This window comes from Melopsittacus undulatus, chromosome 2, assembly GCF_012275295.1.
Source record: "Melopsittacus undulatus isolate bMelUnd1 chromosome 2, bMelUnd1.mat.Z, whole genome shotgun sequence".
NCBI lineage: Eukaryota > Metazoa > Chordata > Aves > Psittaciformes > Psittaculidae > Melopsittacus > Melopsittacus undulatus.
This window is the reverse complement of record NC_047528.1, coordinates 91,116,803-91,144,041: the sequence shown is the minus strand read 5'-3', so window position 1 is coordinate 91,144,041 and position 27,239 is coordinate 91,116,803. Positions and strand designations below refer to the sequence as shown.

At 39.0% G+C, this 27,239-nt stretch overlaps 1 protein-coding gene across 4 annotated transcripts in view; it reads right to left on the bottom strand.

Moving 5' to 3' along the window:
* Nucleotides 1-27,239, bottom strand: part of ERG (ETS transcription factor ERG) — a 143,910-nt gene that overhangs the window by 46,040 nt on the left and 70,631 nt on the right. For 2 of the 4 annotated variants that reach the window (XM_034074583.1, XM_034074584.1), the window contains exon 1: nt 15,131-15,298. The exons of the other annotated variants lie outside the window; for them this stretch is intronic. In XM_034074583.1, coding sequence (XP_033930474.1) covers nt 15,131-15,148 — 18 coding nt within the window. In that variant the 5' untranslated portion in view covers nt 15,149-15,298. Of the gene's footprint in view, nt 1-15,130; nt 15,299-27,239 lie in introns of those variants that run through there. 4 annotated transcript variants of the gene reach the window in all.

The following is a 27,239-nucleotide window of genomic DNA, read 5'->3' as shown; positions in this document are numbered from 1 at the left end:
TAAGAACCCTGAGGATATTTTTCTAACTCTTACAATACTTTTTAGGTTTCAGTGAAATTGCCAATTCTTGCACTAAAAAGTACAATTCTTGCACCAAAAATTGTTAGCTAAAAATTTTGCCTTCCACGATGATCTGTAATACGAGCACTTCTATTGACATAAATAGAACTATTTGCAAGTAAGTGCTAATAGCCTTTAATTTATAGATGTTCCTGTAAGCACTAGAATAACTTCAGCATTAACTGAGCTTTCTGGCAGCCTATGAAATTTTAGCAACTGAGTATTATAAAGTCCTATTTCATGCCAGATTAAAAGTGCAGAGAGGTTAGTAATGACACCAATTCTGTGGGAAATGGAAAAGCTCTGAAAATCACAGTGAGTGTCTCAGATGGGAACCTGAAAAAAAAAAGCAGCTGTTTCTGAAAATAGAAACTTTCAAGGTATACTGTGGATTTTTGAATATAATTGAGAAGCCTCCTTTCTAGTGCTCTGCCCAAGTCATTAGCAATAGGATCATGCACGAACAAAGCTTGCTGTGATTCGTTGGTGGCACATAATTTTCTGTTCCCACTGGGCTTACAACATGAGAATTAAAAAAGGTAAAATGTCCTGTACTTAGCCAGCAACAACAGGAATAATTATCAGATTACTGATTATACTTTATTATCATTATTTAGAGGGAAAGATACTCAAGCAAGCCACTTTTACAAGCATTTCAACAAGACCTGAATTTGCAGTCAGGTAACTGCATTTCTGGTGGAAAGGGGTGTAAGATATTTCTGTGAAAATCAAATCAGTGTGAAACCAGTGCTGCCCTTCAGAAAAATGTGTTTAGAAGTTGAAGGCAACTGAGGATTACATAAATCAGAGAAATTGCAATCTGAGTGAAAAAGAAAAGAGAGGAAGAGATGGAGTATTACTAAAGAAGATCAAAAATCTAGAGAAGAAAAGAATATGGATGATTAAAATAAGTCTGAAGTCTGAGACTGGAGGATTTTGCTGTTGGCTGGAGTAAAACAAAGTCAACCAGAGAAAATGAGAAAGTCAGTCAATCAAGGTAATGGTCATGAGGACTTTGGTATGCTGAAGATATCCACAGTGGTTACCATTTTTATGACAGAGCATCCATCATTTAGCTTCGTAAGACTTCAATATATGGAGACAAATGAGGTGCGATTTTTTTTTGAGCAGTGTACAAAACTAACCTTAAACAAATTCTGATTTTATTTTTAGTTCAGAGATATGTTTTGACATTTGATCAGCAAACCCACAGGTTGTAGGAAGCCTAGAAAGTGAAACAGAAAGGAATACTCAAAGAGAAAGGAGAAATAAAAAGATACTGAAGGTCAGGGAACTGAACGCTTTTATTGCAAGCTTCTGCATTAAATTTCCTGTGTCACCTAAAAGAAGATAGATAGAATCAGTTTTCTATTTAGGGGACATGTTGGGTAACAGGCTGGAATACAAAGTATGGATATTAACACATTCATACTACAGCAAATACAGAAGACATAGCTTAGGAAAAACACAGTGGCTGGTTGAACACATTATTCATGCCAGCTCTGCTGGGGCTCTTTAGAAGTAGCACAGACCAGGGAATCACAATGGTTTCTTTCTGAGCCAGCTGAGTTTACAAATAGTCTTACATAAATCTCTGACATGTTATCTAAGCCTTTTGCAAAATGACCTCTCTGTAAACAATATGTGTGATAAGGAGAATGCATTCGCATGTATCAGCTGAGGACTACTTGTGTACTATTTCCACGGTTGTGCTGGGACCACCACAGGCATCATATCCCTTACTTGCTTTGACATTTTCTAATGACAAGGCAGGTAGGGAAGTGCTTGCCTTTGTCCTGACACAATGTGCCTGGGAAGAAAGGCATTTTGTCGTTGCAGAGGGCAGCGCTGCTGGCAGTGATGGTCTCCTATAGCATGATAGTGGCCTTTGCACAGCGTCTGTGGCTGAAGAGTGCAAAACTCTCTGCTTCAGCTCCAGCGTGTTAACTAAGAGAAGGTTAGGGTCTTTGCACAAAAAAAGTCTTCTCTAACAGCCAACTATTCTGTAAAAGCAAATGCAAATTTATAGCTTTACTTTGGGCTTTAGATTCTCTGTGCATTTGCCTCTCTTCTTTGCTTGGCCACATTCTCATTTATTTATACAAGTCTGGTGCTTGGAAATGGTCTCTGAAGTACTGGAGATTACAGTTTATACTTACCATCATGAAAATACAGAGTATAATGACTGTTTTTTCTGCTACTGTCCCTTGTATACTAAATGGATAGTTTCAATAAGCCTAAAACTTTGTCTTCCTTAGGATACTTCATGATGCAAAGTACTTCCTTGACAGATTTTGTTTTCCCACCTTTCACTTTGCTTTTTTCAGCACTGACTGACACTGACTATTATTGCTCCAGCTGCTTATGCTGTAGTGTGTAAATTGTTTTGAAGCCAATTGCATTGTTCCTGCTTCTGCTCAGCTTAGTTTTAGTGTCATTATCAGACTTAGAAATTTCATTTATAACATCATCCCAATCCTATTTACATTATCTTATGTAACTAAGATTTTAAGAGAGTTAATTCTAAGGATTTATCAAGCTTCCTTTTTAACAACAGTAGCTGCCAGCTTTCATGATCTTGCTGAACCTTAGTTCCTTTTGACCTAAATTCTAGAGTCAGCTAAAAACCTAAGGCTGTTATCATTTTAGAAAAAAAAAAAAATTGTAAATTTCAAGGTTTGGAAGGTAGATAAGACAAACAGTATAAAATACATTATTCCCTGAAATTCCTGAAATTATTTTTAAGCTATCATCTCCTGAATTCTGAATATCTTTACTGAAAAAAAAACATAAAATACTCCTTATTGTCACCTTAATTTCATTATCATGCCCCCTTCTCTCTACTTCCACCTTGAAACTTTCATAGAGAACATTTTGTAATATTTTGTCTTCTTATTGAAACTTCTGAATTTCTCTGAGTTTTCCTCTTTTCACTAAAGAAAGGAACAGAAGAGAAGCTAGGGAAAAAAAATGAAAGCAATGCCTTGGGGCTCACAGACACCACATGTAACACTGACCTTTCTCAAACAACATACCAGCCTCCTTAATTGATCCTTTACAGTGTTATAAAAGCCTTCAAGCCCCCTAAACTGCAATATTTGTACAGAAAATTGCTACTAAGATATATAGATGTGAATTTTTACTTGTGATATTACAAACATTGCATATTTTCATCTTTTAAAAAATGAGCTGAGGCTTTTGTCAGTTACTATACAGAAAATACATTTCTCACTTTTATTTATGTACAGCTTCAGGATTAAGACTTAATATTGGACATCTGATGACAAGAATCCATCTGAATCCCAGCTTACAAACCAGAAACATGTGTAGATGAGGTCCTCAGTGATATGGCTTAGTGGTGGTCTTGGAAGTCCTGCAGTAATGGTTGGACTTGATCTTAAAGGTCTTTTCCAACCTAGTTGATTCTACAATTCTATGACGAGAAGGCATTGATACATTATTTTTATTAATTAAAAGCACACCCTAAAATGCCAAGTTACTGACTATTTATCTTCATCAGACCCTTTGGCAAGGTGCTCATTATGTGTGACATCTACCTCTGCACACAGGATGAGGTCAAGACCTAAGTGGTACTAATGGGTCACGCAGGCCCTTAAGAAGCATATAATCAATGTCCAGGCAGCATGTGTAGTTCTGCAGGATCTCTCTACCCTGTGCTGAGTTAAGCCCTATTACATAAAATGTTCCAAGTCTTTAAGTCAGGCCTCAGAAATACAGAGCACTTAAAAGCAGTGCACTTTGGGTCTGCCTCCTGGCTTTTAAGCCTTTAGTGTAGATTCTTTAGTACTAGAGAGTCTTTTGTCAATGAAAACTGAAGTCCTCATGCATTCACATAATTTAAGAGACTGCCCTTTAAGAAAATCACTAAATATCATGAGATTCCTGATAAAAATTGTGAGAGTTGGCAAGAACTGTATCCTCCAAAAAGCAGCTGAGACTGACAGATATTGAGGCCAAACAAAAGGAAAGGAAAGAGGAAAACAGCCCTATGAAAGCCCAAGCTTAGAAGGCAAACATTCTTCAGATTGAATTTGGTCTCATCTGGCTTCTAAAAAGTTAGATTAAGTATGTGATGAAGATGTGAGTGAAAAAAGTGAATCTGAAGTCAGGCAAGATTTAACATTCACATTAATTGGAAAGAACCTGAGCACCATTACGAAGAAAGCATTTATGCAAAATGAGTTAAAAGTGAATAATTTACACATATATTTTGTAGACCATGCTTTACTTCAACAGATTTGTGACATCTATTTTAACGCACTTTTCAAAAAAGATTTTATAGTTGTCAAGTCTGCAACACATTTGCCCACCAAGCAGTTTTGCAATTCATTGTTCATCAGTATCCCATTTTTGAACGCTTGGACCTAAAGCTTCCCACTCTAAGCAAGCAAACAAAATGCAAAAGCATTGCATGAGCAGCAATTGCTATAGGCAATTTTTTGTCCAAAAGTATGCCATTGATAAACGTGTAAATAAAAACCTAACACAACATCATCAAACAAAAGGTCTAAAGAGTTTAAAAGGGGATAGTTGCTACTTTGCAAAACAAAACCAACCCTTGTTTTGTATATTAAAGGTGGGAGGGAAAATAAAGAAGAGGTTTTGTAAAACTGCAGTTTTCTACCATTTTAGCTGGTTAAAACTACAGGTTGGGAGGAGTAAGAAGAAATATAAGTACAGCAAAGCCACTTTGCCCAAACTCATCTCCTGTATGTCTTCAACTTTCAATTACATTACTTTACTAAACAAACACTTTTCCTAAGACAAAAAAAAATCTAACCACTTTAAATTTTCCTTAATTTTCTAGAAAGGTAGCATTGACAAGTAGCTTTTTTTTAAAAAATCAGATCCATCCAAAGTCTCTGTTTTCTTTCAGCAAAAACAGTGGGAACTCTCAAGTTGATCAGCACCTTGGAAAATCAAGATCTTTATTCAGGGCTCTAAACAGAGATTTAACAACCTACTTCAGATACTTTCCTGGGCTCCCCCCTCCCCTCCCACCCTGTAAAGTTCAACCTGGTCCACTTAAAGACTTTCTGCTAAACTTGCCTCCTTTGGCATAAAACACTAATGATTTAGTTGGGATTGTAAAGATTTACTATGCACTTTTCCTATCTTATTAGAACCAGTAATGGAATCCACTTACTTGAGTTTCTTTGGCTCTGAATGCATACTGCTGAAGAGTATGACATCCAGAGGTTACATTCCTGTCTATCTTTCACTTCAGCTTTATAACTGTAGTGAGTACATTTCCTTAAAACCTGGGGATTCTAAATTAAAGGAGAATCTATTTTTAGTCTCACCAGTATTTAAAAACCCCTATGAATTCAGGAGTAAGGTTATTAGACTACTTTGATGATTAAAAGAAAACAAAAAAGAAAATTAAGAAATTGTCAGAAGCTTGTAGAGGATAGGCATTTTCTAACAAAACACCATTTCTTATATAACTTGTTAGTTTTGTAAAATGTTTATAAAGCAGAAATAAAAAAATAAACAGTTTCAGTTAAGTCCTTCACTGGAAAAATTTTAGGAGAATAACTGTTTCTTGACCAGTATTGTGAATACAGACCTGTTCTTTTCATTATGTAGGAGCCCCATGTATGGGAACAATGACAGTTTTTTAGCCGTGCATTTATCAGATAAAGGTGATGATCTCCCTCTTTGTATCTTTTCCCTATATTCTCATTATAAAGCCAGAAGAAATAACATGATTTTCTGGTGTCTCCTTAGACAAAAATCTCCTCAGTATTTAAACTAATGCTGTACATATGCAGACACCTTTGTCCTTACAGGTGTATGAAATGTGCTGGATTTGTATCATTAGTTCAACAAAAAGATGGGTGACATCACCTCACCATTGCAGAGCCCATCACAATAAGGCACATTTGCACACTCTTAATCTAAACCATCAGTGGAATAGCTCAGACAATTTCAGTTTAGCATGCGTTTTTGCAGTTTGATGGATCACATCTACAACGACCATTCAGTGAATACTGTGCTGCCTGCCACCCTCCACAGAGCTTCATTTTTTGGCTGAGGCAACCCAGCCCGATTCAAAGTTCACTGAAGGCAACGGAGAGACTCAGCACCATCAACAGAATTGTGCTGATCCAAAGCCAGGACAGGAAACTCTGAGGAAACATAAGAGCTACCCTGTTTGTTGCCTTGAATATTTGTTTAGTGTTTTGGAATTTACTGACTAAAGCTGCATGGAAGAAACCTGGCAGCCAGAGACTTCTGCCAAGTTGTGTTATTTTGGTTAAATCAGAACTCCTGAAATAAACCCAGAACTCCAGTGAGACATTTGTGTTCATGCTGTAGCTTCCTTGAACTCAGTCCATCCAACTGTTTAGGATCAGAATAGACCAGACTGGCAGATCTGCTTCAATCTTGACTAGCAAGGCAATATTATGCTAAGAACATGATGTGCCTGGTTCTCCTCTCACTTTACATCCATCTTATACCTCTGTAGCCCGTTGCATATAGTGGATCCAGTTCTGATTTACTCCAGCTTAGAGAAAGAGGAAATTTCAACAGGTTTACTAAGAGTCTAAAAGAAAACTCCCAAAGTCTGAAATTTCTTCAAGTTTTCACCATGATAGAATTCCTCTCATTGAAAAAAGCATTAACCGAAGTGGCCATATCTATCAGTTAATCAACTGAACAGAAGTGTCCTGGATTCCACATTCACAAGTGGCTACTTTTTCAACAGAAATTACACCTTTGGAACTAAAAAAATACCACATTTAGAAGAAAACGCGCATGAAAAGTAATCCTGCAGATGGTTGCTGGAGTTTGTGTTCATTAATAGGGTTAATACAAATGTTCCTGATTGTTTCTTGTTGTTTATGAATCTCGACCTTCAGAACAGCACTGAAATGTGCTGTCTCCTAAAGATGTTCCCTACCGATATGACACACACTTTGTATTGTTTCACTGCACATAAGCATTAATATCCCAGAGGTAACCCACCCTTCTTTTAACGGCTGGTGACAGGTCCAATGGCTGAGCAAAAATCAGTTGAAGGAAAGGGAAGTCTTGTCGGAAATGAGATTAATCTTGTAACGAGTGTTCAGCCCTGATAACCCATCTGTGCAGAGAACTGCTTTAACTGGAGAGCAATTAACCTTCACCTGACAAGCTCTGTCCAACCGTTATAAACAACATTAAAGGCACAGGATCCCCCTCTTTTTTCCCTCTTTACATAGACTAAACAATCAGATTCTGAATTCCATGAAAATGGTACGTGTAACGGTGCCTTGATGACAAATTGCAGGGAAATTTTTTAAAAGGTAATGGCTGTATGGAAATAATGTGAAAAATGTCTCTGGCCACCACTTTAGTGAGTTGATCTGATTAATAAAAAGCAACAAGTTTGAGCACTTCCAAGGGAATACCTTACGCATGAGGGAAACTGATGTGAATAAGCCAAAGATTAACAATAATAAAAATGTATGCAAGTAGATAAGAGTTGACTAACCACATCCGAGGAACATTGCTTTCAGAACAAAGAGTATGTTTCCCCAACACTTCTGTGAACCCAAAGCCAAGGGGCTACTTCCTAGAGCTTCTTCATCCATGGCCTTGTGGAAGTTACTTGTCAAAACTAACATCAACTTGCAGAAACAATCTGCAGTAACTGGCTTTTGGGTCCAGTCCCCACCTGACCTGCTCTCCCATTTGACAGCCAGTGCTCCAAGTGATGTATTCAGTACTGTCTCTGGAAGGGTCTATAAATCCAGCCTCAGATTCCCAGCCTGTAGTAACACAGCTCTAGCAGAGTAGTCTGGGAAGATAACTGAACATGGGTCTCTTCTTCAAATATGAAAAGGTGCAACATATATGAAGCCAGAATAGCAAAGGACTATTCAACTCTATGCAGAAGGGCCAAGATAGCAATCTCAGTCACGGTGGCAGAAAACTGGAATGGCTCCAAAGGAATCAGTGGCAAAACAACACAAAATTTGGGAGAAGCTCCTGAATAATTTGGGTGAACGCCTGGCTCCAGTCAGGCCATTGGCCAAATACTTTTAACTTCATTTTGGCCAGTTTCACTTAAATTTTGTAAATTCTCATTCATTCTTTTCATGTGCCTGAAAGCAATTACCCTGAAGTTATGAATAGCAGTGGAAGCTTTCTGTCTTTGTTTACTTTTCTCTTGCTCTAGGTTTCTCTTTTTCCTAGCAGAAGTTCAAACATACAGGTTAGTCATGGTTTTATTTCCCTGTAGAGCAAGGCAAAATTTCCATTTCAGTCATTTTGGTTGAATATACATGTCACTGTGGATTGCAAGAGATGGCTGTGACTCTTAAACATACCTAGAATATGCTCTCAACTATTTGTTGGAGTAGGCTTCCTCAAGGGCTAGTGAAACGTATTTTCTTCGGTGATACATACAGATAAGGAAAGGACACAGACAACAAGGTTTTGGAGGGAGGTTGCTTGCTTTTCATCTGACAGTATTTTGAAGCATTCTGGTTTGCAGCAGTGGAAAATGTGACAAAAAAAAACCCCAGCCTGGCTATTTCATAGTTCAGTGTAACAGCTTTGGCCTTAAAGTTTTACACCAACAGATGTGTTGTACTGTGGCTGTTTAATGTTTATATAGTAACAGGTAGAACATTACCTTTATATCAAACAAGAGGGCTTAGATCTTTTCAGTGAATTAGATATTAACAGATAGGAAGTTCCTATTGAAAGCATTTCCTGTATTGGTAGTCCCTGATTTTGGCGACTTATCTGGGCAGGAAATGAACACAGGAAGTATCTGTCTACAGACTCTTTATCATCAAGGTAATTGCTGTGGCAGCATTTTACTGTTTATCAAGGTAATAAACATAAAGCCTAAAAAAAGATGTTTTTCAACTCTAAAGAATGAGGTTTAAAAAATATTATAGACTCTCATTGCAGTTATGCAAAATCTTTCATGTAGAATTAATCTGTTGCTACCCTTTTCTCTCAGCATAACTGTAATTAGGGATTTGTCAAACAAAACATTTCCAGTTTCCTGTGGCTTTTTTCTTAGTCACATCACTGTTTCTCTGTACCTTGCTTTCTCATCTCTCTTCAGTCAGGTAGGTCATTTTAGAGTCCTGCCACTTCCCATAAGCAGTGAACCACCCCTTCCTGCAGGTATTTGCATACACCCAGGCCTTGTAAATTGTTGTATTTCCTTCCCATCTATCAGACACTGCTTAACCTGCTACACACACAACTAAGCAAGTCAGACCTTTTCCTAGTGTGAAAAGGTTACGCCAGCTAGTGGCACCATTTCCCACACATCAGCTGAGATATACACTCCAAATAAATATTCATGGTAAGTGAAGGGAGGCACATCACATGCATTCCTTCCACTCATTAATTTCCAAAATCCACTATTCCAAAAGACCATTGGCCTAGTCCACTGCATATGGACAACTGCTTGGTGTGTCCTTCAGCCTAGCCTTAAAAATGTGCTGTTAGTCATTATTCTTTTTTACCTTTTAATGTTCAATGATATTTTTCATAACAATAATTGTAATCTTATTCCTTTTACTTTGCATCAAATTTGACTTATGACATAGTGATTAACAGAAGTGGTAATCACTGGTTTGTGCACAGTAGTTATTAAAACCTACTACTAATACTACTTGTGCATCAGCCACTAACATCCCTTTCCTGAACGCAATGTCTAATCTTTCTAATAGGATGAATACGTGCATAGTAAAAATTAACAACTCAGTGCCTAAGGATGCATGCCAAGGAGAGAGGTAACTTCCCTATGATACAGGCTTGCAACCTGAATCTCACCAGATTTCCTGACACAACTGCTCCCTCTATTCACTGTGACAAGTTGTTTATAGGGTTACACAGCCCTTCTTTTAAGGGGAGCTGGGAGGGGGGGAGCAATGAACTGAGGGACACAGCACTACCCAGCCTCAGGCAGGGTTGTTTACAACATTTAAAATAAACCCCTTTGACCATAAAAACACATCCACCTTTTAAAGAAAGGATTGATACCATTTTCATATGAGTGCTTCAAAGTTTGCATTTTGCTGTTGTATTTTGAACACAGTCAACATTTCTTCTGTAATATGCAAATATATGCTAAGGACAGCAAAACGACTTGCAGAACACATGCCATTTTGTCCAACCAATTTTTTTTTTAACCAAATTTGTTTCTTACTGACAATTTGAAAAGCTGCTAGTATTTTTCTACTGTATGATTATCTATCAAAATGAATTATTTATAACTAATGAATAGTTAATGATGAATCTCATAGAAACCACACTGCAGTCAGTGAAATTTTTGTTAATTTGACATGGTTCAGTACTGCATGTGATATTTTCTACAGGATCACCTTTACTTTGTTAAAATTGGTAATACAAGTAATGAAAACTCAATTTTTCTTTGCTGATTTTCAAAATAATTGTCTTGGCTTGACTTAGAAACTTGCATTATGAAGCCTCCATTTTTTTGAGTGAACAGCATTATATATTTTCACTGGATTCTAAATTGCCATTTGGAAAATAAATATCTTCTTTTGGAATCCACATTTCTCAAAACTACTTTTGTATTTATCCTTCAGCAAGTCATTCTCCAAGAGCACTTGATTCTTTAAACATTATTTCTGAAAGGCCTTTTGTAACTCATGGAACTTGCTGAAAAACATTTTGTTAAGAGATAATACAGTTCTTGGTAAGAAAAAACAAACAAACCGATTCAGTCAAACATATGCATTTTCCAGCTGTTGTTCCTTGCCTGGGGACTTAATCTAGAAAGCAAAATCCTTATATTTGACTTCATTTTGGCATATGTAGCCACAAACCAGATTGAGTTAAATGACTGCTGATTAAAAGCAAGAGCAAACAATACAAAAATCACTCAAATGTCTTCTGTTCTTATATGACTATTTCTTCCTTGAAATTGTACGTTTGTATTTGAGTCAGAAATACTATTTTACCTGGAAATAATTATAGGTCTGATAATGCTGCCTTTATTGGAACAAGATCTTCATGAAATTGCTGGAAACTTTGAATTACAAAGTGCAAGATCAGGCTAAGTGGTTTAAGGCACTCTTGCTGTTCTTATTTCTGATTCAACAGAGCACTCAGGTGTGTGCTTAGCTTTAAGAGGCTTGTGTCATATCACTAAAGCCAATGGAAGCATTTACAGGCTTAAAGTTAAATACACCACTGGATCATTTGCTAACTAAGATGAGAACAAAAAGGGAATAATCTTTATAATATTTTTAATGCAAGGAACAGAAGTACAAATTACTGTATTAGTTCTGTTGGATTCAATGCAGATGCAGTCCTCTAAACAAAGACTTAAACATTTCCATATGCCAAGAACAGATTTTTTCTAACTGTCTCCAGCTTTCTTTCACTTTAGGAGTATTGAGTGAGCGCTTAGATTTTCTAAAAGAAAGTGAGAGGAAAGTAACACTGTAGAGAGAAGCATAGACTAAGATTCTTCACAGAAGAAAAATATCTTGCCACTATACACTGCTTTAATCAGTACATCCATACTATTTCAAACCTCAGAAACCGCAAGGATTCTCCTGTCCTTTATCAGTTACATAGACTTTTTCTCACAGAAATCATGGCTTTCATGCAAACAGCACTTTAGAAATCAATAATAAAAAGTGGACATGCACATATTTAGAAGTAAATTAGAGTAAAAAAATAACAACAAGTGTAATCAATAAGCCATTGTCAAGATAACTTCAGAGCTTTTCTAAGAAGTGTAATTGCATTCGCAGGCAGGGAGAGAAATGTAACAAGGCTTGCTACATGCCAAGAAAGTATGATTCTAGTTGTGTTTTTCTATTTAATGTTATTTCCTCCACTATAGGATAATGGGAAAACAAACAAAATGACCTTCAGGATAAGTATTTTTACTTCATCCCAAGGTAACAATTAAGTAATTTTTCTCCATTCAATTAAAAAAAACCCCAGCAACCAAAAACCAACACAAAAAAAAGACAGATGCTTAATTCAGATGCTTTTGATATTTTCTAAAATTGTATTTACAGTAAATAGCGGGATGCTTATAATTAGCAGTGCTGTTTTGATTTGATATTTTCAGCTTCAGTGCTCTGCACCATTGTGCTACTGCATATAGCTGTCCTGATCCTGATCCTGATCCTGATCCTGATCCTGAGGAGACTTTTCCACTAGAAAATAACATTTTATCCTTCAAACACCCAAAAACATAGCAGTGAGGTCAGCCTGGTGCATAGCAGGTATAGGGAAGTGAATGCATTAGAAGCATCAGATGCCTGACTGCATACCAAAACCAAAATTCTGACTGTGGAGGCACACACCTTCTCCCACCACTCTCACCAGTTTCCTATGCTGCCTTCCACAGCAGCCGGCCCTGCTCCTGGTCAGAGGGAAAGGTCCCCGGCCTGAGTGAGAGAGGCCTCTCCTACAGCATGAAGGTCAGAATTAAAGTAAGCCATTCATGTTAGAGCCTAGGAAAAAGGCACTGCTGTGTCCTTCTTAGAAAAGACCTTCCACTGCAGTGCTTTCCTCAGCATGCGGAAAAAAAGGGGGAAGGGGGCAGCAGAAGGAGGGAATGGGACAAGAAGAGACATATCTTCCAGTAAAGCCACATTTGTGGTGTCAAACCCAGCAGCATAAAACTTATCAATTAGCCTCAGTTAAGCCAGCCTGGTTTCTCATGACCCCAGAGTCCCATGGGTCTGTCTGCAGGTTTGTGAGAGGAAAATGGATATATCAAATAGTTGTACTGTAAGTAAACTTATACCTTTGCATGACTGTAAGTTTACAGTAATTTCTACCTGGTTATCAACAGATATATAGCCATTTGCAACTCAATTTTGACATTATATGACTCCAGAGTTTCCCTAAAGAAGAAAGTGAATTCCTGGCACACAGACCCTAGATAAGGCTCTCCACCTTCCTTGGCTAGTGTCTCTTGTCACCTGCACCGGGATAGCTAGGCTATCCATTGCCAGCAGACAACACAGGCCATTATACTGAAACTGTAAAAAAACATTTGCATGTTTAGCAAAAGCTCAAACACCCCTTTGGCCTTCAAATACAATTTCTTTATTTCAGTAACCTCCAGAATAAATTAATTCCTTATATATTCATTATAGAAGACGAATTGAACCTCTTTGGACTAGCTTAGCTTCATGGAGGAGCACATTTTCTGCATCTAGAGTGCAAAGCACCTGCCATTTCTTTCCAGTCATTTAACATTTTGTCCTTTCATAAATAAAATCCTTCCTTCAGCATATAAAGCCTTCCCAGCACCTTGGGCACCAAAATCCCCAATATTTTGGGGTGCTTATTCCTCCCTGTAAGTTTTACACTCCCAGATAAGGAAACAATAACGTACATTTTTCCACTTTGGAGGCTTTGCTGACCTTCTCCCTTTGCTGACTGCCTTACATCTCTGGGCTGTACAATACACAGCTGTACATAGTCTCTTCTCACCTTTGCAAGTGTAAGGTGGAGGTATAATAATAACAACGATAAAATATTGTTTACAATAATTTTCCCTATTATAATTCAGTAAATAAATCAACATCAAAAAATAAGTAAGAGCTACTCAAAATGCATGCAACATCTAATCTCATTGTACCATCATTTCTGGAAAAAAAAATCCCATAAACATCAATAGTTCATTTTCATCGATAAAGACAAGAACCAGCATTACTATCAGCACATAGCCCTACTTTTAGCAATGCAAAACTTGGCTCCCTGAACCTCAAGATTTTCATAGAATGCCTGTTATATCATGCATACTCTGAAATGTGCAGCAAAACCAAGAGGAATTCAGCTACTTCAGGAGCTACTTAGCATATAATACATACTGGTCAGCAATGCAGATGCAATTGAGATCTTTGTCTCTATAGATAGCCTTTAGAAAGCATCAAAAAGAGAAGGTCTATTAATCTTTTTAATACCACTGTCTTCAGGTAAGACTTTCAGATTCCAAAAACCATAACAAAAAGCATCAAATGATCTTTCAAATGTAAACAGTTAAGCAGAAGTTACTGAGAAATCAAACTGCAACTCCACTTAGCTAATGGCCAGGCATTGCTGCTATTCCGTATCTCTTACTAAATCTCTGGCATAATTAGAAAAGTACAGAAATACACAATACCATGAAGAAAACAAATACCTTGATCCCAAATCTGGTAATACAACACCACAGAGTCCTCACTGTACATGCTGTTTTGCTTTTTATGTAAAATTAGTTTCACTCTCACAAAGTGTTTAGTTACAGTTACACTTCTGCAATTAATCACAGCTATTGCTATATCTGTAACTGCTATCTATTGCAACATACAGTGAAGCAAAAACTGGACAGATAGACATATAGATTTATTCAACATTCTAAGTGACACAACCTGAAAAACTCAGCAAAGCCATTCTTGAAAAAACAAAACCATGCACTGAGATCAATTTATAAGCCAGTAAGAGAATTTTATTGTCCAAAAAATTAAAACAAAAAAGAACACACCCATGAGATCTTGCCGCCACCATTAAAATAACATTCAGAAAGGTCCCGAGTATAAGGATAAGAGTTTATAGAAAAACACATAATTAACACCTGTACAAAAGAGAAACAAGAGCTGGTGCCTCTCAATCCCGCTTGCTAATATTTGTGTCCCCATCAGCAAGAGAAACGTTTAAAAGTATCCAAAAGGTTAGTGCTCTTAGGAACCGGGTTTTTTCCTTCCAGTGCACACCCTCTCCCCTTATGGCAGTCCACAAACACATCCAAGTTGTCAGAATGATACCTACAAGAAATTTCAGAAGCTCTCATAAAGGGCTTCGCATATGCAATCCACAGCACTGAACAGTGAATTTAAAAAACCCAATTTTTTTTCCGAGTTTGAAGTTTTTAAGCCTTGCGGATGGTTGGAGTAGGAAAAAGGAAATTTACTAGGCAGTACAAAGGAAATCTTGTTGTCCTCTATTGTGGCAGTGGGGGTGTTGCCCAATTCTAACTTATCTAGGTTGATAAAGGAAACCAAAGAACACGCCACTGAAAAAAAATTCCAACAAAAAGGTACCCCTTTCTTACCTTAATAGTGCTTGCCATAATGTGATCAAGATTATTGATCGCTAATAATTGCTAATAATAATTATTGCTTCGCTCTGACCAGAAAGAAGTTTTGATGAGGTTGTTTAGAGCGGATGAGATTGTGCTAACTCTGGGAAATGAAGTCAGCCAATGGCAGGAAGAGGTTTCTATTGGTCCTGGCCACTGCAGCTCGAAGAAACAGGATATTTGGGAGTGAAGAGATAAGAGTCCTAAAACAATGTTGTTTTTCTTGATGATATGTGACTAAATTTATTTTATTTTTTTTTTTTTTTAAAAAGTCAATTGCCTGTGACTGCCTGGGCAGGTGTGATCTGATGTGCAGTAAGTGTGACATGCCACTTTGAGGCAGGATGCAGATGTCAGATGAAATGGGCCAAATTCAGCACTAGTTTCATGCAGTCTATTCACCAGGGAATTGCTGATTCAGGGCTGAAGCCAGACTTGGTATAAGAGGGTGTAACTCCAAATATGTTAATGAAGCCTAGCCCCACTTATACCACATCTATATTTGTCTACTAACCTCATTCCTGAATTCTTGAGCTATTGACACTTTCTCGCCTATGGGATCTAGCACATTTTTTTTCTTAAAGAAGAAGCAAGTGGATTTGGGATAATAAATTCTTCTTGATGCCTCTTTCTTACTGAGGAAAGGAAGTCACAAAAAACTATACATTTCAAAAGCAAATGCCTGAATGCCATAAAGAGTCTTAAATTTTCCACACTATTGCTCTACTTCACAGCTCTATCCATGCATAACAATGAGATGGTTTCACTGGCGATTCCCCTCCTGGCTGGAGTGTGATAGTAATTTTTATTCAGTGTTATATTTTTATTTGTCCTTTTGTAGCACTTGGCAGTCACAGGGTACCTCAAAACTACCAGCTGTGCAAACAAAATACCGTCCCTGTCCCATCCCCTTGCTTAGGAGTGCTGAACTAAAAAAATCCCAAAGGATGGGAATAAGAAAGGCAGTTTTTCCACAGTTTCAGCCAGTGTAAAAATCCATATGCAAAGAACCACTCAGGATCCAATGCTGGCACAACCCTCTCGCTCTTATGAGGCTCACAACATTTTATTTTTTTTGTGAAATACATATTTCTTGGTGTCAAGAGATTCTGAGCTGTTAGCTAGAAGAGAAGAACTTGAAAATAGGACCTCCAAAAACTGAAGGAAAAAATAAAAGTCAGAATGCATTAATTTTTTTATAACCTTGTAATTACAGTTGATTTCTCAATGCTTCCTATAACAACATCAAACCACGGACATGTTGCTTGAAAGCACTGCAGCACTGGGTAGATAATTCCCACTCCAATAAGGCCCTGGTCTCTGACCAGGACTCTAGTATGATAAAAAGAACAAGAAATAGTGATGGCTTGTTGTAGTATTATTTAGTGGAAGCAGATGACCTCACCCTCTCCTAATGCCTTCCTCTCCTGCTCCTTAGGAAAAGAAAGGAAATGGAGCACTGTTCTGTAACTGGTGATGACTGCTGGCATTTGGCATGCATTTTTTTCCAAATGGTACACAATGACAGCAGTAAGTCCCAGTTCACTCTGCCCCTCCTACCCTGACCCAAAAAAGGCGAAAAGTGGCCACACACTCTTCCAGAGGTGCACCCTGGGGCATTCATCCTGTAGGTGCTGATCTATTTCACCCAAGGCAGGGTGGAGGAAAGGGTCACCCACCCAGCCGCCCTTGCTCACATGAATGGCTCTGCCATCCACCAGGTCCTGCCAAATCCTTATTTTAAAGTTCCCCACAGGGACTTCAGAGCTGGAAATACCTGGACACAACAGAACAACACAGAACAAGTGCAATCGGGATCCAATAGGGCTGCCCCTGGGAAGACGCTGTTTCAAGTTTGGTGATGTGTCACCGAGCTGAACCGGTGTCTCAACTAATCTCCAGCTGCCTCACAAGCAGATCACACACTGGGAAGGGCAGAGCAAACATCCTGCTTTTCCTCCCTGCTCTGGATCCTAAAGTGCTACAGAATCAACTCCCTGTATAAATTTAGCTTGACTTTATAGTTCATTTTAAGGACATCTGGTTTCTTCCACTGTAAAGATGACTTCTGGACACTTCAGGGCAATCCACACTCAGCACTGCTGTACAATACTTTATATCGTCCATTAGTTGGCTCATTTAGAAATCTGGTGTTCCACTGGTGAATGTCTTGTTGCAGTCTGCATCCACCAAATTACTGTGCTTCTGCAGAGCAGGTAACTTCTAGTAACTTTCCTATTTTCATTACAAACTGTATGAAAAGAAAGCAATTTACAGTAATTGTACTTCATGGGGATGTTGATTTCCTCCCTTTTCATCTCCAAACAATGAGCAAGACAGCCAAAAGATTAGAACCTTTTTCTTGAAATTTCAAAGCTTTGTATAATGTTTCAGTTGGGTGACTTCCACTCCAGCTAAGCCCATGATATTTTAGGTTTTTTATCTCAAATATATTGAGAGGCTTGAAGTATCAGTTCCAGCTCTCCAATGGATGGGATCTAACAAATTCATTCACAAGCAGGTTTTAGTAATGATTCTTCTCCAGCCTACCTCCATACAGACATACCTCCTCTTGATTTATACCAGGCTTTTGGAAGCATAACGCAGGCAGTATCAGACTCTGCAGAGCTCTGTTATCTTTATTATATAAGTCTTAGAGAGCCCACAGCCCAGTAAGGGTTTTGCCATTTTAAACTGGCACATATTCTGTGCCAAAGAATTCAATGAAGTTTATTTGACTTTCAAACTAATACCCACAGGCAGATTTTTGAGCGCTTATGCTTCTGTTGCTCTAATTCCAAGACAGAGCCTTAGTATTGTAAGGAAAGGAAAATATTGGGTTATCAAATCACCATCATCCAGTTGCAAAAGAAAAATAGTACAAACACTTCTACTGTTTTTCTCTTTTCTGCATTTTGGTTAGGTTAAATAGAAAGAAAGTAAGTTTTTGTTATGTTAGGCACCTATCTGCTATTGTCTGCAATAATGCTGTGTGAGCTTGAAAAAATGTGGCTTGGTCAAAAAAACAGAATGAAAACACAAAAAAGTATTAAAAATCCACACAAGTCACCTAACACTCCCTTCCCCTTAATCTCTCTTTCAAGCTTGTAACCCCAATTTGTCTAGGCTCCTTTCTGTTGGAATTTTCCTCTACATTCAAGCCTGCATCTTGAAATAACAGAATGATAAAACACTACTGAGTGTGTTAACTTTACACATGGACTGAAGTTTCTTGATGAAAACAGGGGGTTTGCACATGCTTTAGAATTACAGCTGTGCTTAAGTTCTTTCCTGAATACAGACAGGCTTAAAGATTGTTTTAAGTACCTTCTACTTTTGGGACTAAAAAGCTCCTTTTTTAGAAAAGAGCCTTCTAAACTGGAGAGGAAGGATCCAATCTATGCTGATCTAAGCCTGCTTAAACCAACAGGGCCCTGTACAGACCTAAAGATTTGGTCTGACCATGCAAAAGAAGTGATTAGACTAGGTCCTAAACAAAAAAGAACTGCCAAAGTTGTTTTGCTTGTTGCACCCTTTCTAGGATGTATTAGAAATATTTCCAAAGAGACCGTTTCTCATGCTATTTGAAATACCACTAACTCTAAAAAGCAATCCTGTCCTCAGATATTTCATATCATATCCACTAGGGTGTTAGGCTGTAAGAAATATATTGCAATATTCCGCAAAGCAAACCAAGAGCACTGCTCTCAGCCTAGGCTGACCAGGAGACTAGAGGTGCATTTTGCTATCCTCACTAGCGCCACTATGTCTTTTACTTTCACAATCCTTGTTCAGCAGTCTGCTTGGATAGCTTCTTTCCTTTTTGCTTTCAAAATGTTGACAGTATTGCTAACAATGTGGGCTGCATCCCTTTAACTGTACAAATTTCTTTACATTATAAATAACTCAGAATAAATAATTCGGGAAGCTGGAGACATTCACCTTGTGTGTTTTGCTTAGTATGTGTACATACAGTATTTGAATATGAGGGTATTAAAAGAAAAGAAGAGAGAAAAGGTGAGCTCTGCTCCAGCATTGCAGGTAAAAAGGAGGTTCTCCTCCAGGTAGAATTAGGCTACAAGTCAAAGAACTTGAGAACAATATATGACTTTACATTGCAGTTTTTGGAAGCAGATTTTAGGAAATTCAGGCGAATTAAAGCAGCTTTATGGAGCATGAAGATACATGTGTAAAGGTCTTAATCATAAAAAAAAAAGATGCAGCATTTAGCTTAAATATAGCTCCAAACATCAGTTTGGCCATACTTGGCTCAGTGTGAGGGCCAAATACACTCTTAAAAGTTGTCAGCAAGCCCTTCAGCAGGACTTCCTCCCTTTAATTCACAGCTTTCAGCTGGCTTTGAGGAAAACATCAGTAAATATGCTCACAGAGAGGGAAACTCTCCCCTCAAAACAAAGAAAGCTCTCAAAAATAGGCTTTTAGAGTGGAACCAAAGGGTGTGCTCAGAAAAGAATGGAGTTTCACAACCTGGCCCAAGGGCTGTGAGGCCAACAACTCAGGCACTGCCCTCCGGGATGAGGGGCTCTTACTATCTATCCCCAGGACTGCTGGGCATTCAGAGCTGCTGAAGGGACCTCTTTCTTCCACACCACCACAGTGGGTTTGACACCACACCAGGTCTGAGGGCACAGGACAGATTCCATCCTGGGAAAAATGTGGTCCAATTCCGGGCTTGGCTCTGCCCATTGACCCATGGCTGCAATGGCAGGAGTAAAGTGCTGTTCTCAGTGAAGTGGAGCATTTGCTGATGTAACACTCCAATTACTATATCAAAGCAAGCAGCCCATGTAAAGCAACATAATTAATACTTATTACCACTACCTGGCCACTGGCACAATGCAGCATGCATCTCATGAAAGGCACCCTTTCCTCCAGCACTGTTTCCAAGATTTGGTGATTCTTTTATCCTTTACTACCAGGTCTTGCACCACAGTGGCTGTAGCAGGACCATGTCCTCATCCCTTTGACGTTCCCCAGTTGGTGCTGAGCACTGGGAGCACCCCCGGGAGCCAGGGGCACCTTGGCACCATTGGTCACTAGAGGGTGCTCCGTGCACCTATAAAGAAGAGCTGCTGGCTCGCCGGGATGCATTGTTTACTCCAACAAGACGCAATGAACAGCTCATTCCAAAACCAGAAATTACTTATTTTCATTTAAAAAAGTAATTTAACAGAAGCAGATAAAAGAGATTTCCTCCTGCTGCGGTGGCACCCACCGGCGGCTTTGCCCTCAGGGCTTGTTATGTCTTCCCACTCTCCTGTCTTTGCTTTCTTTCAATCATCCCGTATGCTATCTTCAGCTGCTCCAAGCTGTTTGGCCAGTTAGTCTCTGCATCTCTTTCCCCTATCCCCACCTTCCTTCCTGTCATAGCAATGAATTCATTTCACTTGCTAACAGAGCTGAAAAGTTGGGAGAGGGCCTGATTCAATGGCAACACTTTTTCATTTAAACTTTATTTCATGGACCAACAGTAATCAAGAATTGATTGTTTCCCAACGGACAAAGTTTAACAGAAATTAAATGCTGGAAATTTTCAAAGTGAAAGTCAAAGTATTTCATTTACTGACTGAGTCCCTGTTATTCAAAAGCTGTTTAAGCTTTTATCAGCAAAACTATTTTTGGTGCCACTGTATCCCCATCTTTTCTGTTCTGATCATCTTTGGAGACCAGCTATATTCTCTACATAAACAAAATACCACAGAAATTGGTAATTAAATGGGAGCTCTGTTGCCATGAATTACATAGGCACCGTCACAATTCTATTGACAGTGGATTTATTTGCAATAGCAGTAACAGGTAAGTGCTGACACACTTACTTGCAGACAGGGAACCAAATCATTGTCTGCTGAAGTAACATTTACTTATCAGGCTTCAATGATTTTAAATGTAAGTATCAAGACTAAGCTAACTCTTCAAGACTTCTTCTGCAGTTCAAAAATACAACTATCTTCATCATGTCAATCAGTCTCACCTATAACAGCTACTTAGAAAAGGTGAGATAAATGGCACCTTTAAAGTACTTCACTCTATTACTTACAATGGGAACCTGTACAATTACCTGACATACCCAGCTTTTAGATTAACTCCACTTATGTCAGATGAATCTCACCTAAACATTCCTTTCATTCTTCCTTAGTTTTCCCATCTGCAACACATTAACAGTAGTACCACCAAATGTCAAAGAAGTGCTGCATGGACTAATAATTAAAGTGCACCAAAACCTTTGGCTGAAAGTTGCCAATGATATGACAGCTATTTGTTTTAAATTTGATGCTAATTTGAAGCTGGGTCAGTGCCAACGAAACCACAGGACACACAAAAAAAAAAAAAACCCAAGCCAACAAAACAACCAAAACCAAAATCCAAAACAACAAAGCAAAACACTTCAAAAAAGCAACTTCTCTGCAAGGAAAAAATAAGTAACTGTGACGGCATAAGCCAACATTTTTCATCACTTTTTTCCAAATGTCTTAGGTAATTGTAACTGAACACAACAGTTTGAACTGGTTATTAGAGAACACTATCCTTCAAGATCCTACCATTCCTAGATTGATGGCCATTGCACACAGCAAGCATGTCTGGCATATTGGATTTCTATACCATATTAGTGAGACTGTTTCAAGATTTTCATCAAGAATGGAACCTATTAAAGTGTCTCTCACACTCTTCTGGCTTTTATAGCATGCTCTGGAGGACTGCACAGTATTTTTTTCCCCTCCATGACCAGGAAGTCTATAGAAAATGCTTTCAACTGTTTTATTTGACCTTTCACCTTGGGGCTTGTGCCTAATCTGCAAATTTGAATAAGAGGTATAGCTGTGCCTTCCTCCCCCCCCCCTTTAAGTAACTAGCTGAATTCCTTAAGGGACCAGACATCTAAAACTGGGACCCTTTTGGTATTGTACTTCTTTGTTAGTGGCTGTGAACACGAAACAGATGTGAAATATCTGTGTTTGAAACTCACTGACCCAGAAAGACCAGGGCTAATCCAGATCATTCTTAATAACTGAAATCTGCCACCCTTTGACCACCTTGAGATACATGCACACACTCAGAAATATTCCCCCCCAGCAGACAGACAGACACAAATAGAAACCCTCACTACTTTTCTACATCCTTATGCTAATTATGAACTCAGCTGTAGTTCAAGATTTGAACAAAAAAAGGATTGACCATTGATCATTTTCCCTAGTTTCAATCAGCCTCCTTCTGTTTAAGTAGCTATCTTCCACTGAAGGTGAATTCTTCAACAGTAGGGAAAAGAGGAAATGTAAAAGAAATTATAGATATACAAACAAAACTGCCAATTCATGTCCCGTATTTCACAGTATCTAATACTAAAACTGAAAAAAATTGCCCTGTCTGGAGTAGGCAACAGTTGCCTACTCCAGACACCCTTGGCTGTGTGTAACAGGGCACAGTCAGAAGAGCAGTGGGGTGGGGGTTGATGGAGCAATGCACTATTTAGACTCCTCCAAGAACACCCTTGTAAGTTGTGAAGAAGAAATTCAGGTTGCAGAACATGTAATTTCTGTCATTGTTTCTATATACTAAATGCACACCGCATACATATGTAGTAAAAGCAAACTACTTCCGCAGGTAACTTGCTTTTCTTTTATTTTCTTTATTTCTGTCCACAACAGAAGAATAAATTTAGCTGTTTCTTTTAAATACTGAAAACATGAAAAGAATAATAAGTGAAAAAGTATTTTGCAATAAGATTTAAACAAAAAAAATAAATAGAAATCAAACACTTGGAAAATGGGATAGTACATCTTGCAGGAGTACTCCAAAGGCTAGGCTGTGTGGTCCAAAAAGGGTAAGATTCACTCATTTCTGTAACTGTCTGATCTTTCTGTCTCTCTCTAAGACCCAGCAACACCATATGCCTTGTGAGGAAAAAAAAAAAATCACCGTTAACTAACGCTGGTCTTGAATCTCATCTATACAATTAAGCAAAAAAAATATTTATCACCTTTTTGAAGAGCAGAACGAATAGGTTGAGAGGAAATAATTACCAAAATGCGTGTAGAGACTGCAGTTTTCTTGGGGCTTTCTGAAGAGCAGAGAGGGTAAGTCTCAAATCACAGCATGATGATGTGCTACAAATAGCTCACTTATTTCTCAGGCAGTGAAAGCACTCATTCCTCTCTTCTGCTAAATCCCATGTCTGGAGCTTTATCTGCAGTGCTGGTCATGCAGGATTGTCTGAGTAGGAGAAAGTACCTTTGTTTGGAAACCAGGTGATACCAGGAGCTGCCTATTGGCAACTCTCTACCTTTGGTGTTATTCAAGCAGTTTATAAACTAAATTTTTACTACCAGAATGAAACGTGCCTCAGAACTCTTCTAAAAAGTAACAGTGTACTTTGGACCTCAAAAAAGTAACAGTGTACTTTGGATCTCTAAAGCTTGATGACAAATAACAAGTATTTCCAACAACCAAGAAATATCAAGTTGATAAAGTCCTACCTTATCCGATTTCCTTTTGACCACATTTCTAAAGCTCAGTACATTTAGGGAAATGCATTTCCAACAACATATGAGAAAATTAGATTATTATCTTAAAAGTACTACACTGAAATCACAGGACTTGGCAATGATAAACCAAATATTTTCTCTCGAGGACTAAACACACTGGCAAGAAAGAAAGCAAAGGAGTTCTCAACTACTTTAATGGATAAAAACTGCAGGCATAAAATGCTTACCACATTGCAAAAAAAGCTTTGAATGTAATTAATTGCCATTATAATTCTAACTCAGATTTTTTACAAACCTGGAATTTGTCATCATCATCACCACAATCTTTTTACCATTATCTAAAGGCACTTTGTAGGTTTCACAGTGTTTTAAGAAGGATAAAGAATGTGCTGCTTCTACCAACATGGATGGCAAAACTCATTTTGCTTCAATGGGAGTAAGGTTTCAACTCATTGAGAATTAAACAAAATTACACATTATCACAGTTTCCTGCAAACTGGAAATTCTGAGTTTCAAAGGGCCCTAAGTAGGTCATATTACAAGACACAAAAGTTACTGTCCAATAACAAAATATCAGCAGAAGTGGAAAGAGGGAAGGAACCAATAATTGGTAGGATTTAATGCATGATTTAAGGTCCAGGAAAGAATCCCTAAAACCTTTCCCTGCCATGAAAGGCTTGCCAGACATGTGTGAAAAACTTGCTAGAACATGTGTGTTGAATTACCTTGGTGGCATGTAACTTACCCAGCAACCATTCACAATTAGCTGGGATCCAGTAAAACAGAAATTAAGTTCTATATGCAGCAGTAGTCTGGTAGCACGGGGCACTTATTTTAAGATGAGCTGTATTTTGGGCTCGGCCCTAGAAGATGCCAGACGTTTCCAGTTCATGGCACTCAACTGCATGAAGTGTCTACTTCATCTCTATCTTCTCAAAAGACTGTGCCAACTGAAAGATAAATATTTAAACTATCGCTTTTTGTATTGGGCTGGATCTGACTTTGAGTGACTTGATCTTGCTCTAGAATTAGCCTGGTACTTCCCACAATGTACTGTGACTGGTCAACAGAAGCTTCTTGTTAAAACATTTCTATGTAAATGCTACTGCATTTCTCAAGAAGCTGAGGCATTAAGGCAGTTTGGTTTCCTTTTCATGTTAGTATCATAGAATAGTTAGGGTTGGAAAGCACCTTACGATCATCTATTTCTAACCCCCCTGCCATGGGCAGGGACACTTCACACTAAATCATATCACCCAAGACTCCCTCCAGCATGGCCTTGAACACTGCCAGGGATGGAGCATTCACAACTTCCTTGGGCAACCCATTCCAGTACCTCACCACCCTAAGAGCAAAGAATTTCCTTGTATCTAACCTGAACTTTCCCAATTAAAGTTTGAACATGCTAGCCCTTTTCCTGTCGCTACAGTCCCTAGTGAATAGTCTCTCACCAGCATCCTTATAGGCCCCCTTCAGATACTGGAAGGCTGCTATGAGGTCTCCACGCAGCCTTCTCTTCTTCAGGCTGAACAGCCCCAACTTTCTCAGCCTGTCTTCATACGGGAGGTGCTCCAGTCCCCTGATCATCCTCATGGCCCTCCTCTGGACTTGTTCCAACAGTTCCATGTCCTTTTTATGTTGAGGACACCAGAACTGCACACAGTACTCCAAGTGAGGTCTCACAAGAGCAGAGTAGAGGGGCAGGATCACCTCCTTCGACCTGCTGGTCACGCTCCTTTTGATGCAGCGCAGAATACGGTTGGCTTTCTGGGCTGTGAGCACACACTGAAGCCAGCTCATGTTCAGTTTCTCATTGACCAACACCCCCAAGTCCTTCTCCACAGGGCTGCTCTGAATCTCTTCTCTGCCCAACCTGTAGCTGTGCCTGGGATTGCTCTGACCCAGATATAGGACCCTGCACTTGGCTTGGTTAAACTTCATGAGGTTGAAATCAGCCCACCTCACAAGTGTGTCAAGGTCCCTCTGGATGGCATTCCTTCCCTCCAGTGTCTCAACCGAACCACAGAGCTTGGTGTCATTGGCAAGCTTGCTGAGAGCACACTCAATCCTGTCCATGTTGCTGACGAAGATGTTGAACAAGACCGGTCCCAGCACCGACCCCTGAGAGACGCCACTCATTACTGACTCCAGCTGGACACTAAGCCATTGACCACAACTCTTTGTGTGTGGCCATCCAGCCAGTTCTTTATCCACCAAGCGGTCCATCCATCAAATTGATGTCTCTCCAATTTAGAGACAAGGATGTCGTGCGGGACAGTGTTGAATGCTTTGCACAAGTCCAGGTAGATGACATCAGCTGCTCTACCCCTGTCCACCAGTTCCATAGCCCCACCATAGAAGGCCACCAAATTGGTCAGGTAGGGTTTCCCCCTAGTGAAGCCATGCTGGCTGTCACCAACCACCTTGTTGTTTTTCATGTGCCTTAGCATTCCTTCTAGGAGAATCTGCTCCAAGATTTTGCCAGGCACAGAGGTGAGACCAACTGGTCTGTAGTTCCCTGGATCATCCATTTTCCCCTTCTTGAAAGTGGGGGTTATATTTCCCTTTTTCCATTCATCGGGAACTTCGCCTGACTGCCATGACTTTTCATGTATGTGACAGTGGCTTAGCAACTTCATTCACCAGCTCCTTCAGGACCCATGGATGGATTTCATCAGGTCCCATGGACTTGTGCACATTCAGGTTCTTAAGATGATCTTGAACCAGGTTGTCTCGTACAGTGGGCCCAAGGTCTTTATTCTCACAGTCCCTGCATCTGCCTTCCAAGACTTGGGTGGTGTGGTCATAGCACTTACTAGTGAAGATTGAAGCAAAGGAGTCATTGAGAGCCTCAGCCTTCCCCAAATCCAGGGCTGTTGCCACTTGGCAACTAGAACTGTTGGATTTCTTTTAATGATCTCATTTTGGGTTTAAACCATAGATGTGAACTTCAGACCCGCAAATACTTATGTATGAGCTGATTTTTACACAGTTGAACCCTGCATTCTCACTGACTTCAACAAATACTACATAATATGTAAGAAACAAATTTATGAATGTGGTTTTGCAGGCTTGAGACTTCATTTTTTTCATTTTTACTTTTTCTGAGAAGTTTAATTCAATCTGTAACTATGCCTTTATTCATGCCTTCGCATACTGTAGGTACAAATCCTTGAAGCCACTGGTATGCATGTCAAATGTAGGTCAGTCAACTGCAAGACTTACCAGTGTAGTCAAATATCCAGAGTTTTAGGAGACCTAAGCAGCAGGTGAAAAAAATGCAGGCAATTTTTAGAAAACCTGGACTTTCCTGTCTGATGTGGAAAATAGTCTTCAACAGACTTCTTATAGACATGATATTGACAATGGTCTTACCAAGAGTATAGAAAAATGTTACTTGAAAAGCAGTCCTGTATAGATGGATTGACCTTCCCACTGACAGTGGGAGCAGCTGGCACTACTATTAGTGCCAATACTCCATGAGGAGTTATTTAGCATATCAATCTACTTCACCACCTAACCAGAGGTATTTAAGACAGCCAGGTGGTTTAACACCCGAGCACTCAAGCACAGGGCTTGCT